Below are 19958 nucleotides of genomic sequence, written 5' to 3'. Positions count from 1 at the left end.
TGCTATTCCACACAATTGTAGGTGACACCACAATTTGTAATCCACACCTATCACATGGAATAACCATCTTCAAGAGGCAAATTTAGCATGGTTACAGTGCTCAGCCATCCTGATGCAGGATCCCCATTGGCGATCTTTTTTATGGTACGTCCCATTCTGTGTGTGCAGTTCTGCATCTGCATGTCAGGGTTGGAACCCATAGATTTTTCTCCAAAAAGTTGACAGGAACACAATATTCTTGGCCATCACTCTATATCTCTCTATATCACTCTATATCTATGTCAGTCTTATTCAGTGAGTTAACAATTTCATTTCCATTTGATAAAGAACTGACCTTAGGTTATTAAGATTCAGTGGGCATCATGTTAACACTCCATTTGAGCTATAAATGTACTCAAGATATTAAACTCTCTGTATAACACATAAGTATTGGGTTACTATAATGTGGCTGTAGTAAGGAAAAGGGGTGTCGAGTAGGAAAAGGAATGAGAATTTTGGGATGGAATAGGAAAGATTGTGCTGGAGTGGAACATATAGGTGTGGCAAGTAAATGAAGACTAGCAGACACACTGAAGAAAAGGTATATTGGAAAGGGGGAACATCTGAAGTACAAGAGAGAGGTAAAGTGCTAAGTAATGGGTAAAACCAGTAAGTTAGTGCAGAGTACAAAACTAGTAGCTAAAATGTGAGTCTAGAGTGGGGACAGAATGTGGATTGGGGTGATAACAGGAGAGAGGCTGAAAGCAGGTAGTGAAGGGGTACTAATGCAGATTTAGTCTGTGAGGATTATTGGAATGGAAGTTATGTTATGGGGAGAGTTCCCATTTGATTAATTAAGAAAAGTGGCCATTATCAGGGAAGGATCCAGAAGGCACAGCATATGAAGTCATTATTGAACTAAGCCGCATTGTATTGTGAATTATGCTCAGCAACTGGTTGGTCTGTTTGACCATTGGCAACTGTCTGGTAATGGATACTCATTTGGATGTGTAGTTCTTTTATGGTCATCATATAGAGTGCTGTGCAGTGGTCGCAGCAAAGTTAGAATATAATGTGGCAGGTTTCACAGGTAACCCTGTATTTGGGATGGAAATTTAGATGGCAGGTGGCTAAATATCAGTTTGGGAAGGGAGGAGAGCGAGGCTTGTGGGGGTGGATATTTCCCATTTCAGGTTACAGTAAGAGTTTGTCAAAGCCATGGTAGAGAATGTTATTCAGTTTTTCTAATGTCGACCTGTTTTCAGTGATTAAGTGTAAAGTGATAAGGGGAGGGGAGGAGGAATTAGAGATTCAGTTGATTGGAAATGTGTCACCATCGGGTAGCCATATTGTTTCTGAGGGATTCTTCTGTTGTAAATTGGTTGGCAACTGTTGCAGTGGAAGTATTGGTGGTGTTTGTCAGGTCAGATGTGAACAGATGTTCTTGTGGAGCCATCACAGAGGTGTTGATCCAAGATGATTAATTCGTTCAGATGGGTAAGATGGGGGATGTTAAGGCTCTGAATGAATGAGAATACTGTGTCCTTGCCTTGGGTCCAGATTAGAAAGGTAGTTTCAGTATATCTGATCCACATGATGGGTTTAATATTCTGAGTAACTAGAACGGGTACTAAAAATGTCCATTGCACAGGTTGGCATGCGATCATATCATGGATTTTAATTATAAGTGATAACTTGAATAAAGTAGTTGCGGTTGGGGATATAGCCATCATGGTTATGGGGAGGAGATTGTGGCTTTGGAGTCCGTCAGATAGTGGGAGAGGTAATATTCAATGGTGGAGTGATAAGGAGGATTGGAGCAGTTGCTGTAGAGACTGTGGTGTTGACAGTTCCTCCATTCCCTATCCTACTCCATACCCTCCTGCCCCTAGACCAACCTCAGCCTCCAACAGTTCTTTTAACCCATCTTAGCTTAATCATTTTAACCTTTCCTTAACTCTTTCTGTTATTCCGCCTTTCTTCTACACTTTTCTTCTCTGCCTGCCTTCTAAAATTATCCTGTCGTGTTCTCTACATAAGTGGCTGCTACTGTCTTTGAATACACACGTTCCACACCGCACCACCCTCCGTGCATCCTGTTTCTCACGCGCACATGTTTTTTGTGTGTGTGTGTGTGTGTGTGTGTGTGTGTGTGTGTGTGTGTGTGTGTGTGTGTCAGTCAGTCAGTCAGTCAGTCGTACTGCCATACAAACTACCCTGTGAATGTCAGGAAGCTATTCAGGCAGACACTCAAACTGCTCAAAGCTCCGGGGAATTTGGAATGAGTCTGATGATTTTTCGCAAACTGCAAGTCAGTGCATGGATGTATATGTTTATATTCAGTCATGTTTCCCTTCTGTCAGTGAAAAAGAGCAGACTTTGGTTTTGATTTTCACTTTTCATTATTTTTCTCTGTTTTTGAATTTTTATTCACTGCCGGGGGGGGGGGGGGGGGGGGGGGTGCACGCAGAAGAGGAGGGAGAAACCGAATGAAACTTCACGGGTTGAGAGAGTGTGTGATGTTATTTCAGCAATTAAAAAATTGGATCAGATTTATGCAGAACCTGGCAATACAAGTCCACATATCAGTGATGTTCCACCATCTCTGGCCCGGATAAAGCACTGATGTGGTTGGGAAGGGTGTTATAAAGCCATTGTACCCTCTCCTGAAGCTGAACGCAACTGTTTTAACTGTTCTGTGACATCGTGCGTATTGGCACTGTGACGAAGTTGGCATCCGAGCTGGCCTAACCCACATTCTACTGGGAACGAATCTGGGTATCTTGTTGATCACGAGAGTACCTCAACATCAGGCAGACAGTTCAAAGGGCTGGAATATACGTGAAAGTTTTTTTCTCTCAGACAGTTTAGTACTCTCAGACACTAATTGCAGAATTTTTTACACTAGGAGTAAATTTTTGCTGACAGTTACTGTGTGATAGTTCCTTGTGAATAACTTCTGTAAGAGTCTAAGAGTCTTGTGAGGGCAGATGTTGGAAACATTTACACACAGCAGGGTGACAGTATCTGTGAAAGCTGAGATATCACTCTCCACGAGATTTCTCTGTCATAGTTCTGTGCGTGAAGGGAGAGGTAGCGATTGAAGAACTTCGGCTTGCAGCTGCATTTTTAATACTTAGCGTGGCAGAGAAAAAAAAAGTAACTGTATTCATGTTGAATAAGAGAGCAGATTAGGTGGTGGGATGATTTTGGACCTAGCAAGAATCTCATTGTAGAGCTTGTGATGGAAAAACTACAACAATATCAAAATTTTACAAGAATGACAGTAGTGAAGAGGGAAGAAATATGCTTTATAATTGGCCCAAAAATTGCCAGTCTATTGACTATTATGTGTAAATCGGTTAATCTTAAAGACAGACTGCTTGTGACAATAATATTTCTAGCATCAGCTACATATATGCTTTTTAATGTTTGGAAAATAACAGTTACGATGAAATAATGTGACATCAGTTTTATCTTGATACCCATAGACGTTCAAAAGTCATATAGTGACAATATTATGAAAAAGATTCACCATGTAGTGGAGGTGTTCCGTCGCAGACAGGCAGAACAAAAAGACTACTAAACAAGTAAGTTTTCAGCCAAAAGCTTTCTTCTGTGTTGCTTGCAGTCTGGCCTCGGCATGCAGAGACATTGGTTTTTTGTGTGTGTGTGTGTGTGTGTGTGTGTGTGTGTGTGTGTGTGTGTGTGTGTGTGTGTGTGTGTATTTATATTTATATTTATCTATCTATTTCAGAAGAGGGCCTTTTGGCCAAAAGCTTACTTGTTTAGCAGTCTTTTTGTTGTGCCTGTCTGCATTTCAACATCTCCACTATGTATTGAGCAGCATTCTACCCTTTCCATAATATTGTCATTATTCCATCCTGGATTTTTCTGTTGTGCAAAAGTCAAATATGACGGATATCTGATAAATGAAGCATTTCCGGACATACATTTATTTGGATGTATTTACTGGTATTGATTTAAGGAACCATAAATTCCTGAAAGTCTGTTCTTCAACACCCATATAATAATATAATCCATAAATACTACATCATATAGAATTGTAGATACAGCTGTATTACTTGAAGTAACCCCCCCTCCCTCCCCCCTGTGGGTCCAGGGGTAAGAATAGTCCCAAGGTATTCCTGCCTGTCGTAAGAGGCGACTAAAAGGAGTCTCTCACATTTCGGCCATTATGTGATGGTTCCCTGTAGGGTTTGACCTCCATTTTTCAAAATTTTTCCGAAGAGTGAGCCAATTGGGGAAGGATGCCTTACATGGTGCATTGTATCCATCGTGCATTGAGATCTTTAGCCCACTTTCTCATCGTTGCATTGCAGTCCTGCCCATTCTCCATCTCTTGGGCGAGGACACCTTCCTGGGTGCGTTTTCCACCACGAACTATGCAGTGTCACTTTCTGTGCTGAGGATGACCATGGACTTCTTCATACCTCATATCCAGCACAGTAGCCAGTCCATTGTGGTGGGGCCGCCATGTACCCTGTTGGTTGTAGCCCTCTGTCAACACAAGGATCACTGTGCTGATGCCTGCTGCTAACTCCCCACGTAGGCCAAGGAGTAGATGCTCATCACCCTGGGGCATCGGGACTCCCGGCAATGGGCATCCTCCCAGGTCGCCTTTGCTGTGGCTAGGTGACACCCGTGTGGAGGGCCCCTGGTCGTAATGGGTGGCACCAGGGCGGATGACACGCCATGAAGCCTAATACATCATCTCTTGCTGGTGGTCCGCCGCCAGCAGTCTCTAAGCGGGAAAAGTCTAACTTTAATGCTAAGAAATATGACCCCCAAGTCGTTCGCTTTCTGGCCACACCATGGGAGAAACGCAAGGCTAAGGATGGCTGTGAAGCTTATTCGCCCCGGTACCTCATATGTACGAGAGTTGATGGGGAATCTTTCATATCCATGAAGCCTCAGTTTTTTTGGAGCATTTGGAGGACAAATTTGAGGAGGTGGAGGGCTTGTCCAAAATGGCTCTGGATCAGTTTTGATAAAAACAGCATCTGCTGCCCAGTCACAGGCATTACTCACTAGTGGCAATTTGGGGGTTGTTTCTGTTACCATCATGCCTCATAAGACTTAAATATGGTCCAGGGTATTATATTCCACAGTGACCTTCTTTGCAGTCTGACGATGAGCTGTGCACCAATTTAGAGTGGGGAGGTGTTCATTTCGTCTGGCGCATCCATCGGGATCCGAGGGATAACCATGTTGCCACTGGTGCCTTCATGTTGGCCTTCAAGGGTGACACATTGCTCGAGAAGGTCAAGATGATGGTCTACCACTGTGATGTCGAGCCTTATATCCCTCCCCCGATGTGGTGCTTTAAGTGCTGAAAGTTTGGCGATATGTCTTCCCGCTGTACTTCCAGCTCCACCTGTCGAGATTGGGGATGTCCATCACATCCCAATACTCCATGCGCCCCACCTCCCATCTGTGTCAACTGCGGAGAGCATCATTCACCTTGCTTGCCAGACTGCAGGAGTTTACAGAAAGAGAGGAAAATCATGGAATATAAGACCCTGGACCGACTGACCTACACTGAGGCTAAGAGGAAATTTGAGTGTGTACATCCTGTGGGTATGACCACCTCGTACACTGGCGCTACGAGAACAGTTCTCGCCCCATCAGTTCCTCGAATTCCTATCACCTATCAGAACCGGGAGACTACATCTGCCCCCTTGATGATGGGGGGCCACTTCCGTCCCTGTTGCTTCCGCACCACCTACTTTGGGAGCAACACCCCCCCCCCCCCTGCCCCCCAACCATTGGGGATTTCAGTCCCCACTTCTGAGCCAGAGAAGTGTAAGGCTTCTTCAGCCCCTCTCTCGCTAGGAAGGGGTCCCTTGGTTCACTCCCTTCCCAGGTTTCTGCTAGTGGGAAAGATGACACCCGCCAGCAGCTGAAGAGCCCAAAAGCAGCAGGTTGTAGGGCTTCATGTTCATCCTCAGTCCTGGAGACTGATTCAGTGAAAGCCAGGGAAACCCAAGGAACAGCATGACAAATCGAAAAAGAAGGCCCCTAAGAACACGGAACTTGTGGTGGCATCCACACCACAACTACCTACAAGCTCTGCATCTGAGGATGGGGTGTAGATTCTGGCATCCACTGAGGGCCTGGATCTCGCCGGACTCTCAGACACAATGGATATAGACTGCTCAGGCAAAAAGTCTTTGGTAGCAGGTGACCCTGAGGCATAAACTGCCTCATTGAATGTTCCATGCCTTCCTAGTCCCTCAATGATGTCATTCTCCAGTGGAATTGCAGCAGTTTTTTCCACCGCCTGGCTGAGCTACGGCAACTGTTAAGCTTTACACCTGCTTTCTGCATTGCCCTCCAGGAAACCTGGTCCCCAGCAAAGCAGTTCTCTGCCCTCTGTGGCTATAAGGGATATTACAGGAACCATAGCAACTACAAGGGTGAGTCAAATGAAAACATTAAATATTTTTTTAAATATTATTCATTGTGCAGAAGTGGTACAAAGATGTATCACTTTTCAAAATAATCTCCCTCACGCTCAATGTAAGTCCTCGAGCGCGTACAAAGTGCATAAATTTCTTTAGAAAAAAGTTCTTTTGGTAGTCCGTGAAACCACTCATGCATCGCGTGGCATACCTCTTCATCAGAACGGAACTTCTTTCCTCCCATTGTGTCTTTGAGTGGTCCAAACATAATGGAAATCACTTGGGGGCAAGGTCTGGTGACTATGGTGGATGAGGAAGACACTCAAAATGCAGATTTGTGGTTGTTGCTACTGTTGTACAGGCAGTGTGAGGCTTTGCATTGTCATGTTGCAAAAGGACACCTGCTGACAGCGATGCACGTCGCTTTGATTTGATTTCAGGCCGCAGGTGATTTTTTAGGAGATCTGTGTATGATGCACTGGTGACAGTGGTCACTCTAGGCATGTAATGCTCCAAAATGACGCCTTTTTCATCCCAAAAGAGTGTCAGCCTAACCCTGCTGATGGTTCTGTTTGAAACTCCTTTGGTTTTGGTGATGAGGAATGGTGCCATTCCTTGCTCGCTCACTTCATTTCCAGTTGGTGGAAGTGAACCCAGGTTTCATCCCCAGTAACAATTCTTACAAGGAAGCCATCACCTTCTCGATCAAAGCGCCAAAGAAGTTTTTCACAAGAATCAACACATCGTTCTCTCATTTCAGGAGTCAGCTGCCATGGCATGCATCTTGCAGACACTTTGTGAAACTGGAGCACATAATGCACAATGTGTGACCCATGACTAATCTGTAAACATGCTGCAATGTCATTCAGTGTCACTCGGCGGTTTTCCTTCACTATGGCTTCAACTGCAGCAATGTTCTGTGGAGTCACAACTCGTTGTGCCTGACCAGGACGAGGAGCATCTTCCACTGAAGTCACACCATTTGCGAACCTCTTACTCCATTCATAGGCTTGCTGCTGTGACAAACATGCATCACCGTACTGAACCTTCATTCGTCGATGAATTTCAATAGGTTTCACACCTTCACTAAGCAAAAACCAAATAACAGAACACTGTTCTTCCCTGGTGCAAGTGACAAGTGGGGTGGCCATCTTTATACTGATACTGCGACGGTATGTGTGCATCTGCACTATGCTGCCACCTACAGGCCATTCTGCATGCTGTTTGTAGCACGCACACCAACTTACAGGATAATTGGACAAAATTTTGATTTGTTATTACAAATTTAAGGTTGTCATTTGACTCACCCTTGTATAATTGAGTGTCAGGTGGAGTTTGTGTTTATGTCCTAAACTCAGTTTGTAGTGAACCTGTGCCCCTTCAAACCCCCGTTGAAGCTGTGGATATCAGAATGCGAACATCACAGGAAATAACTGTCTGCAATGTATATCTTCCTCCAGAAGGTGCAGTACCCCTGAATGTATTAGCTGCACTGATTGATCAACTCCCTAAACCTTTCCTACTTTTGGGAGATTTTAACGCCCATAACCCCTTGTGGGGTGACACTGTGCGTACTGGCCGAGGCAAAAATGTCAAAACTTTATTGTCTCAGTTCGACTGCTGCCTCTTAAATACTGGGGCTGCCACACATTTCAGTGTGGCTCGAGGTAGTCACTCGGCCATTGATTTATCAATTTGCAGCCCAGGACTTCTCCCATCTATCCACTGGAGGCCACATGACGACCTGTGTGGTAGTGACCACTTCCCCATCTTCCTGTCACTGCCCGGCGTCAGGCCCATGGACACCTGCCCAGATGGGCTTTAAACAATGCGGACTAGGAAACTTTCACTTCTGATGTCACCACTGACTCTGCCCCACATGGTAACATTGATGTGATGGTTGAGCAGGTGACTACCACAATCGTTTCTGGGGGAGCAAACACAATCTCTCGCTTCACTGTTTAGGGCGCCCCCAGTGAAAGACAGTCCATTGGTGGTTGCCGGAAGTCACTGAGGCAATTACAGAGCAGCGGCAAGTTCTAGAGCGACATAAGCGACACCCTTCCCTAGAGAATCTAATAGCCTCTAAGCGTCTCCGTGTCCGTGTACGCCAGGTTATAAAACAATGGAAAGAGGAGTGTTGGGAGAGGTATGTGTCGACCATTGGGTGCCATACATCATTTTCCCAAGTCTGGACAAAGATCAGACATCTTTTTGGTTACCAGATCCCAACAAGTGTGCCCGTCATTACCATCAATGGTGTGCTATGGACCGATGCAAACGTGATTGCGAAGCACTTTGCTGAGTACTATGCTCAAACCTCTGCGTCAGAGAACTACCCCCCAGCCTTTCGCACCCACAAACGGTGGATGGAAAGGAAAGTCCTCTCGTTCACTACATGCCACAGTGAACCCTATAACACACCATTTATGGAGTGGGAGCTCCTCAGTGCACTTGCACATTGCCCCAACACAGCTCCTGGGTCGGATCAGATCCACAGTCAGATGACTAAACATATCTCATCTGACTACAAGCGCCATCTCCTCATCATCTTCAACTGGGTCTGGTGTGATGGTGTCTTTCCATTGCAATGGCGGGAGAGCACCATTGTTCCGGTGCTCAAAACTGACAGAAATCTGCTTGATGTGGATAGCTATTGGCCCATCAGCCTCACAAACGTTTTTTTGTAAACTGCTGAAACGTATGGTGTGTCGGCAGTTGGGTTGGGTCCTGGAGTCACGAGGCCTACTGGATCCCTGTCAGAGCGACTTCCACCAGGGTCGCTCTACCACTGATAATCTTCTGTCCCTCAAGTCTGCCACCCGCACAGCCTTTTCCAGATGCCGACACCTGGTTGCTGTCTTTTTTTTATCTACGCAAAGCGTATGACAGCACCTGGTGACATCATGTCCTTGGCACATTATACGGGTGGGGTCTCCGATGCCTGCTCCTGATTTTATCCAGAATTTCCTGTTGCTCTGTACTTTCCGTGTCCAAGTTGGTGCCTCCCATAGTGTGCTGGCTTCTCCTTTTTTATTCTCAAGGTCAGCCAGCCATGGTAATCTGCTTTGTTGTTTTAATCTCCTCATCCCATTTCTTGCGTTTCTGTGGTTTTTTTGTCCCCCTTTGTCCATTTACATGTTTGTTGCTTTTCATCGGCAACTCTTGGACACTGTCTGTGAGCTGACTCAGTGCTGTTTTCATGACATATATTACTCGCAAAATCTCTCTGAGACTGAACAACTCTGATGTGTATACCTAGCTATTGAGACAAGTGCCATGTGTAGACGAACATTATCCTGTTGAAAAATGGCACCACAATTCAGTCACAAGAAGTAACACGTGAGGATACAGGATGTTCGTGACATACTGTTGTGCCATCAGAACTCCCTCAGTCACTAACTGCAGTGACCTGAAGTCATACCTGAAGGCTCCCCACACCGTGACTTGAGAAGTAACTTCACTGTGCCTCTCTGAAACATTGAAAGGATGAGACTTCTCTCCATGTTGCCACCATGCTTGCCAAAGGTGTTTATCCGAGGTAGGGCAGAACTGCAATTCATCGCTGAACACAGTGCGATGTCATTTGTCAGCAGTCCATGCTTTCTGGTCATGGCACAACTCCATATCCAGTCACTGTGTAGAGGCATTAACAGCAGCCTGTGCATGTCTAGTCAGGTTGCTGCTAATCTCTGAACAATTGTGTGGGATGACACAGAATGTTGCAGGGAGTCCATTAGTGGTTCTCGGATGGCATTTGCAGGTGTGAAGGGGTTGCAATGTGCTTTTGCACAGTCTGGTGATCCTCCTTTGTGGTGCTCAGACATAATCGACCAGAATGTTGACAATGAGTGTGTCGGCCCTCATGTTTTCATACAGTCCAACAATGGGCCACTGTCACATCTGAAAGCTCGACAAATCTGGATATTGCATAGTTCAACCAGTCAGCCAACCGGAGACTCATAATGAGGCACCTTTCATATTCTGTCTCGCACGAATCCGCAGCATCTCCACGTCTTTCACAGTGATCACTCCCCTGACATCTGATGCCATTCGTGCCCTTTCTATACGCTACCAAATGTGATAACGGCACTGTGTGGCTGTTCTACCTGTAAAGTTACAGTGATATTCGACCATGTCATTTGGGTGCTTCACTTTTTTTTTGTCCGGCAGTACATATAAATCCACTTTTTGCAAAATGCAAATGATTTTCTTCCACCCATATGTTTGTCATTTTTATCACAAATTTACACAGTCTCCTTTATTAAATTGTGTATCAAACAATGGAAAATCCAGGATGGAATAAGAACAATATTATGAAAAGGATAGGTCACTACTCACAATATAGAGTAGATGTTGATCAAAGAAAAGCACAACAAAAAGACTGTTATACATTTGAGCTTTTTGTCGAAAGACCTTCTTCCAAAGTAGAAAGCACATCTTCATATAAGCACAACTCAGAAACACATGACCACTGTCTCTGGCCACTGAGGTCTATATTTAGATCATTATATTGCTAATGAGATTGTGGAAAAATTAGGCATATAGGAAAACAGAAACAGTAATTCTGAGTACAAGCCTCAAATGCAGTATAATACTACAGTGAAATTTGAACTTTGTATTACCATGTTATTGAATGAATCAGTGAAACCACAAAGTTCTTCCATTTTCATTGTGTGTTCTTTTATTCTTCCTCCCTGTAATCAGTTTTAGCAACTGTTTTCATGAAAATATAATATTTTGCTAATGATTAACTTTGAAATTGAATCAGGGGCCACTTGCAATTTCTGTTTACCTATTTGAGATTATATGCCTTTGCAGGTCACCAGGAAGACGTAAACGTAGAGAGCGCTCACCTACTCCAAAACCCACGAAGCTGCATATTGGTCGACTTACAAGAAATGTGACAAGGGAGCATATCTATGAAATATTTCAGGCATTTGGAAATGTAAAAAGTGTGGAATTTCCAATGGATAGACTGCACCCTGGGTGTGGTAGGGGGTTTGCATATGTTGAATATGCAACACCTGCTGAGGCTGAAAGTGCAATGAAGCATATGGTTGGTGGTAAGTAAACTTCTCTCTCTCTCTCTCTCTCTCTCTCTCTCTCTCTCTCTCACACACACACACACACACACACACACACACACACACTATCAGAGAGAGAGAGAGAGAGAGAGAGAGAGAGAGAGAGTGTTGGTAATACCACAGTATATTAAAAATCTAACAGTAATTCCATCAAGACCTGGTGCCTTGTTCACTTAAAGTAGTCGTAACTGTTTTTCAGTACCAAGGATGATTATTTACATATCTCTTATATATATTGTGTGTGTGTGTGTGTGTGTGTGTGTGTGTGTGTGTGTGTGTGTGTGACACACATTGGTATTCACATAGCCTCATGTGTGAATATAATGTAAATGTATACTGTAATAATTCATCTTTACATTTCACATATTCAACAGCAGACTTAACACAAGAAACTGGATGGAAAGTGTCAGTCTGTTCATTAGTTTTATATAGAAATAGAACTTCTAAGTGTTTTTTGTTAGATCTTTCATCAGGATCTGACTGTGGAAGTCATTGGGTTCATGCATAGCTTTTCTTACAGATGCATGAATTTCCATTAAGTCTTCTCTGTCAGTACCACTACATTCTCATTTGTAGCTGTCTTGGTCTTTGAAACATTCTCCAAATGTAGTTATGATGTCTTTGAGCTTTAACCATAGATGAAGGTAAAGTCCTCAGGATCATTACACCACATCATGTTCCTCTTCAAAATTCTTCGATAGCCAATGTTTTGACCCCACTTTTGGGGTCTTTCTCAGGAATCTTCAGTTGTTGGCCTGTGACTGATGAAGACCAGTGTTTTGCTCACTTATAAAAGAATATTTTCTACACTTGTTCCAAAGAGCTACTATTGGTAAGCCATCATCATTGGATAAGTTGTTATAACTCATGGTAAAGAAGAGCAGGTATGTTTACAAAAATATTTTTGTCATGCTACCAAGATTGCTTCCTGGTAACTGTTTGTTATTCTTTGCACACTGTGGCTGTGTTATTCTTTGCACACTGTGGCTGGGTAATTACTTTCTATGAATCTGAAAGCCTATAGCTGTCACCTCTATTCAAATTATATTCATTCTTACAGATCTCAGCTGCATCTCTGACTTTCCTTCTATAAATGTTGTATTCTTTAGCAAGCATTCATACGTTATTAAAATCTGGACCCTGGTTGCAGCTCTTGTTGGTATTTGACAACAGTAGATATACTTTTTGTTTTAATCACATATAGCATTCATTGTCTTTAATAATTTTTTAAATTGTTCTCCCAGTTTTGCTTATACACTAGGGGTAGTTAATCTTTCGTACCTACCGTCCACTTTTGTATCTCTGTTAGTACTAAAATTTTCTAACCACCCACCAGTTCTATAGTAATGGTGTCTTTTAAAGTATGGGAGTAACTTTACATTATAATATTTATAAAGAGAAGTTGCCGCTAGTTAAAGCATATAATAACTACATACCAAATACTTTATATCAAAATTTTATGGAAACGTAAAGAAAGTATCTTTAACTGCCTACCACATACCCTGAAAGCTGGAATGCCATTAGTGGGCAGTAGGGACCAGGTTGACTACCACTGCTATACACAGTCTGGTGCAGCCATGTGTCACATCATAGACTCCTACAGTGGGGAGGTGACCAGGTGCTTCTATTGTAGGTTAGAGAAAAGTCATATTTTGTATTAACTGAAAAATGTATTTTTTCAAAATGGCATCTGTAATGCAGGTGCATTCTAAGCAAAGAGCTGTCATTGAGTTTCTTTCAGTGGAAATACAGAGGATCGCAGATATTCATAGGTGCTTGCAGAATGTCTATGGTGGCCTCGCAGTGAAGAAGAGCACAGTGAATCATTGTGTGAGGAGTCTGTCATCATCACAACAAGATCATGCAAACCTGTCTGATCTTCCGCATGCTGGGTGGCTCGTGCTATGTTGGAACGTGCAGGTACACTCATTCGAAGCGATCGATGCATCACAATCAAACCCTCATTGCACAGCTGGACATCTCTTGGTAGTACTGACACACTCGTCCACCTATTGGGGTACTCAAAGGTGTGTGCCTGCTGAGTTCCTTGCTGCTGAACAGAAGAGTTGGGGTTGTTTGGAGGAGGAGACCAGACAGCAAGGTCATCAGTCTCATTGGATTAGGGAAGGACGGGGAAGGAAGTCAGCCGTGCCCTTTCAAAGGAACCATCCCGGCATTTGTCTGGAACGATTTAGGGAAATCACGGAAAACCTAAATCTGGATGGCCGGACGCGGGATTGAACCGTCGTTCTCCCAAATGCAAGTCCAGTGTGCTAGCCACTGCGCCACCTTGCTCGGTTTTAAACAGAAGACCATAAAGAGCAACAAAGGACCATCTGTGCAGAATTGCTTGCACATTAAAAGGCTAAAAATGACAATTTTTTACTGAGCAACTTCACAGGCGATGAAACATGGATTCATCACTTCAAACCGGAAACAAAATGGCAGTCTGTGTTGTGACGTCCACAGCACCTTTCTTCCGAAGAAAAAGTTCAAAACCGCACCCTCAGTTGGTAAAGCTGTGACAACAGTCTCCTGGGGCTCTGAAGGGGTTATTGTATTTGATGTTTGCTCTCCTGGAGCAACAATTAACTCAGAAGTGTATTGTGCTGCCCTCGGGAAATTGCAGAAACAGCTTCAGCATGTTTGTCCTCACAAAAATGCAAACAAACTACTTCTTCTCTGTGACAGTGCAGTGGCTCACACAAGTTTACGCAACTGAGAGGAGCTCACAAAACTTCATATCACTGTTCTTCCTTATCCAACCTGCAGCCCAGATCTCACATCTTCCGACTTACATCTGTTTGGCCCAATGAAGGATGCACTCCGTCAGAAGCAAGTTATTAATGCAGCAAGCTGTTGGCTCCGTTGTTGACCAATAGATTATTACCGTGCAGACATACAGGGCCTCCCAGTAAGGTGGTGTAAGGCTGTCACATTGAACAGAAATTATGTTGAAAAATAGGGTTTTGTAGTGAAAAGAGTGGAGAATAATATGGTGTATTGGAATCCTGAATAAAAACAACCTGCTTTCAGAAAAAAGTGTTGCATTACTTATTGAACACCCCTCATATTTTTGTACCGTTCCGCTCTCGAACAGAACATGGGGGAAGACAGTCACTTAAATCTTCCTGTGTGAGTGCCAATTTCTCTTATTTTATCATGAAGATCATTTCTCTCTATGTAGGAGGCCACCAACAAAATATTTTCATGGTCTGAGGAGAAAGTTGCTGATTGAAATTTCATAAGAAGACACTGCTGCGACGAGAAATGCCTCTGTTTTAATGATTGCCATCCCATTTTGCATATCTTATGCATGGCACTCTCTCCCCTATTTCATGACAATACAAAATGAGCTGCCCTTCTTAGCACTTTTTCTATGCCCTCCATCAATCCTAACTGATGCAGATGGTAACACTCTCTTAAAGTTGTAGTCTTGTTTTTAGCCAGGAGGCATGAAATGTTTCTTAAGTGGCTCTTTCATGCTCAATATTATTGCAACAATAATATTGCATGAGGGCTATTTCTTTTTCTTCTGATTGTTTGTGAAATGAAAACCACAGTGAAAATAATTTTTTTATTTTATTTTATTTTATTTGAAAGATTTAGCTACATCTTCTATCTGCTTCTGTACACAGTTGCCAGTCTGATCTGGACATTTGTTGTAGTGTGGTACCAACTTTCCAATACACTTATCATAGAAGGCAGCCACCTGTTATTTCCACCAATTTCCTTTGCTGGTCTGTAGCTCACTGTCTGTGCCAAAATTATGTCCTCATAGCCCGCAGTTCATGTGAGCAAAAGAGATGAAAATCACAGGAAGCCATATCCAGTCTGTGTGGTTGGTAACCAAACACTTCCTGTCAAAAACACTACAGGAGTGTCTTTGTTGGCGGCCACCTGTTATTTCCACCAATTTCCTTTGCTGGTCTGTAGCTCACTGTCTGTGCCAAAATTATGTCCTCATAGCCAGCAATTCATGTGAGCAAAAGAGATGAAAATCACAGGAAACCATATCCAATCTGTGTGGTTGGTAACCAAACACTTCTTGTCAAAAACACTACAGGAGTGTCTTTGTTTTACCTGCAATATGTTGCTAGAAATGCTCATGAAACAGTAAACTCAGGACAGTTACATTATGTGGGCTGCATGAAATCAGACGAAACACCTTAAGAAGACTTCACACGTGACAGGAGGGACTATTTTCTAGGTATCTTTATGTGTTCACTTTGCAGCCACAACTGAAAGCTGTGACGTGACACGGTTGACAGGTATACTAGAGCTATTGCACAACACAACTCCACAAAGCTTTGACAGTATTTTCACTGTAGTTTTAATTTCTCGACTGATTGGAGGTTGAAAAGAAATTATCTTCTTATGTCTGGAAGCATCAGTCAGAACTCTGCCATCATAGTGAACATATTGGCACTCAGCAATGTGCAACTTGTATGTATTATGATTGAACTGCTTGCCTTGCCAAACATGAGCAGAAATTATGCAGAATGGGCGAAGAAACAAATCTGAAAAGATGCAAGTCAAGCAGCATAGATTTGCAAATCATGACAACAACTATTTACAAACTAAATAAGTGAAATGTGTAATTTATGTGTGGTGTGTTCTATGTATTTCTCTAATGTAACAACTGTTCCAGATGGAATAAAACTGTTATATACTAATTAGTGATAGAAAGCCTGCATGATCTTATGTCTGTACTCTGAAAACTTCTGCAAGAAAAATAAACATGTACGCTCAATGGGTAGCCGACCTGATGTTATTTGTCAGTTCTGAGAACTTAGAAGTAAAATAACCATGTCTGCTTACTGCCATGATATTCAGTTTCCTCTGCTGTTGTGGACAATGAGGTATCTGGTGTTTCCTGATCACTCAGGTATTTCATTTTTCAAAGTACAGCATGGTGCTTTTATGCAGGGTGCTCTAAATTTCCCCTTACAAACTTCTAGGACTTGTAGAGGGGACTGGGAACCCATGTCCAGTAACGTACAATTTCTGTGTTACAGCCATTTCAAAACATGTTCACAAGTCCGCAGCTCGTGGTCGTGTGGTAGCGTTCTCACTTCCCGCGCCCGGGTTCCCGGGTTCGATTCCCGGTGGGGTCAGGGATTTTCTCTGCCTCGTGATGACTGGGTGTTGTGTGATGTCCTTAGGTTAGTTAGGTTTAAGTAGTTCTAAGTTCTAGGGGACTGATGACCTTAGATGTTAAGTCCCATAGTGCTCAGAGCCATTTGAACCATGTTCACAATGTAGGTATGAAGAATAAAACAGGGTAGTCATGGGGTGGGGGTGTCACTTACTGTGGATTAGCTGAAGTCATTTGATGTTTGTGGTACCATTCTGACCTGGTTTGAGCCTCATTCACGTGTCTGTGAGTGTTAGTGCAACATGGTTGAATACACATTTGCACACTACACCAACATGATCCCTTGATACGGTGAAGCTAATGGTATTGGAAGAGCTACTCGTCACCTTTATCAAGATCATTATCCACAACATCAAACTCTGCTGCGTACTCTTTTCACCAAAATTACACAACAGCTTTGAGAATGGGATACCTTCACTGTCAGCAATTGTGACTGTGGTGCTCCAAGCAGATGCCCCCACATCTGAATTGGAAGAGGCCGTACTGCATTAAGTAGAAGAGAACGCATCAATGATACATGAACAATTACATGTGCAGTTGATGTTGGTCCCAGCACCATTTGGTATGTTCTGCATGAGCAAAAATTACATCCATACCACCTCCAAAAGGTACAGTCACTAATGCCATCCGATTTTGCACCACGTGTTGAGTTTTGTATGCAGTTTCTGCGCTGCTGCTTCAATGAGCCTGTAGTATTTCCTTGACACATTCTCTTCACACATGAATGTAAATTTACTAGGGATTGTGTTCTAAAGTCTGGAAACAGCCAGGTCTAGGCAGATGAAAACCCACATGCCATTCATGTCCATTGATTACCACACAGATTTGGTATCATTGTGTAGGCACGTATTCTGTATCGTTAGGTAATGGACCGTACATGCTTCGACCTAAGCTTATGGGTAACATCTACTTGGCCTTCCTACAACAAGTACTGAGCATTTTGTTGGATTTTGTGCTATTGAATGTCTGTCAAGACAGGTGGTTTCAGCATGACAGTGCATCCACTCGCATTTCACATCGTGTTCAGAAACATCTGAACCAACGATTCAGACAAAGATGGATAGGCTGATGTGGCCCAGTTGCATAGCCTCCATGATCACTGGATTTGACTCCACTGGACTTTTTCCTGTGGGGTTGAATGGAAAGTTTGGTTTATAAGACTCCTGTAGAGACAGAAGAAGATCTGGTGGCATGAGTTTGTGGTCACTGCAGGACAGATTGTGCAGACACCAGGTGTGATAGATGGTGTGTACCAGATTATCATTCATGGATACAATGTGTGCATTGAACTTAGTGATTGCCACATTGAACCTACCTCGTTGTGGATCAGAGTGCTAACTCTCCTTTGAAAATGCCCAAAAAATTTTAGCTGTAAACAATAGTGCTTGCGAAAACTGATTAAGTTTCCTTTTTGTTTCTTTGATTATCAGTGAGTGAAATTATAAAACAAGTGATGTTCTGGGCCATAACTAATGAATTACTTGTAAAAGTGGCCGCGTTACCAACACATTTCCAAATAGTCGTAGTGTGGAAATGGTACGTTTCTGGATGTGGTTTCCAATTTAAAATATTATCTCCTTAGTTCCCTCTACAAGTCCTAGAAGTTTGTGATGGGAATTTTAGAGCACCCTCTATAAATATTTTTAAAGCTCTGCAGTCGTTTTCATTATATTGTGCAAATCGTCAATACCAATCTCAGTCAGACAAATTTATTGTGCGGTACTCAGTATTGCACCTTTAGAGGCAAGGCCTGCTAGGTCTGTCTCATTACCAATGGAAGGGCCACTGAAGGAACCAGGGAAGTCAATTTTTATGAAACTTGAGAAAAGGCAATTTTAATGTTTGAACTGTGATTACATCATTGTATAAGAACTTGTGGCACTTTTGTTTCCTACATTAAACATCCTGGGGGCATCAAATGTGGAAATAGGGTTACTGGCATTTGGAGTGTTCCTAGAATGAAGTAATTTCTCAAAATGCAGTCAATGTCACTCTGTAGGAGGAAAGAAACAGGTAAACCAAGCAATAATTCCATAATAATCATGAGTAAAGAAATTCTTGCTTGTGATAAAGCAGCGATAGTACTCACATCACCTATAAGTAGCTGTGGAGCAGATGACTGAAGAATTCCATAGCACCAGGATGGCAAAACTTCATCAGGTTTTGCAAATCTTTACATTTTAGGTTGGAAATTGGAAGGAGATCTGGAAAAAAGATCAGAATTGTTGACATTAGATTACTTCGAACAGAAGATAACTGCAGAGCTGATGTAGAATAGGTAAGTAAGGAATTCTGCAGTTACATACCATTATAAAGAGATATGGGCAGTTCAGACAGCCTGTCTGCTGGTTGACATTGTCATAGTGTCCCTATGATGTCATTTTGCATTTTTCTGTAATAAGTTGTTTGAAATTTCAGCATTCTTACAGTGGCTGGATTAAGATGATATTATGGTAGTAGGATGTGTTTTGAAAGGGCATTTTGCACCAAACTTGGAGTCAAACAGTGTTTTCCTTTTCTTGATTAACAATGACCACAGTCAAAGGAGATGGCTTACATCTCGATTCTTCTATCTGTTCTTAGAAATCTTGAGGTGTTTCCAGGGCCACACACAGGGGATGTAATTGTCATCTTCTTCAGGCCATTAATTTTATTGACAGTTACATAACGAATGGATGGAAACATTATGAAATTTTTATTTTGACCATCCAGCAGAATTACTAAGTATACAGGATGTCCCAGGAGAAATTGTCTATACTCACGGATCTGACGACATTCACACCAAGAAAGTGCAATAAGCATGAGCTGTAAAAGGCATATCTTAAGAGCCATTTAGCACCTGTTCATCTTTGCTATTGTAAAACAAATCTCTTCTACTGAACAAGTTCTTATAGCCCTTAAAGTATGCATTTTAGAGCCCATATTTACTAGACCTTTTTACTTCAAATGATTGTTCCTGCCATATCCCTGAATATTGACCAGTCTTCCTATGACACCCTGTATGAGCTCTTCAGTGTCCTCATTCAAGGCACAAGTGGTGAAGTGAAAAAGAACATGGCTATTGAACAAATATATCAAATGTTGGTGCTTAAAGTAAATGGCATTGGTTGCTATATTTGGCAGGACTCCATTTTTTGCAAACTATGCAAGTAGCCACCTTTTTGTTTTTTTCTGTGCCTCCAATTGACTGGGAGGGGGGATGATGGGAGAGATTTTACATAAGAATTGTTTGCTCTACGCTGCTGTGGCCGGATGAGTCACAACTGACTTGCCTGCTTCTTTCCCCTGAAAAATTGACTCACCTGGTTC

The 19958-nt window shown here is 42.7% G+C and overlaps 1 protein-coding gene across 1 annotated transcript in view; it reads left to right on the top strand.

Moving 5' to 3' along the window:
- The window catches only part of LOC126471069 (RNA-binding protein with serine-rich domain 1-like), a 109571-nt gene that overhangs the window by 72265 nt on the left and 17348 nt on the right, over positions 1–19958 (top strand). The window contains exon 7 of the mRNA XM_050099141.1: positions 11226–11470. Coding sequence (XP_049955098.1) covers positions 11226–11470 — 245 coding nt within the window. The remainder of the gene's footprint in view (positions 1–11225; positions 11471–19958) is intronic.

Source organism: Schistocerca serialis, chromosome 3 (genome assembly GCF_023864345.2).
Source record: "Schistocerca serialis cubense isolate TAMUIC-IGC-003099 chromosome 3, iqSchSeri2.2, whole genome shotgun sequence".
NCBI lineage: Eukaryota > Metazoa > Arthropoda > Insecta > Orthoptera > Acrididae > Schistocerca > Schistocerca serialis.
This window is presented reverse-complemented; position numbering and strand designations above follow the sequence as displayed.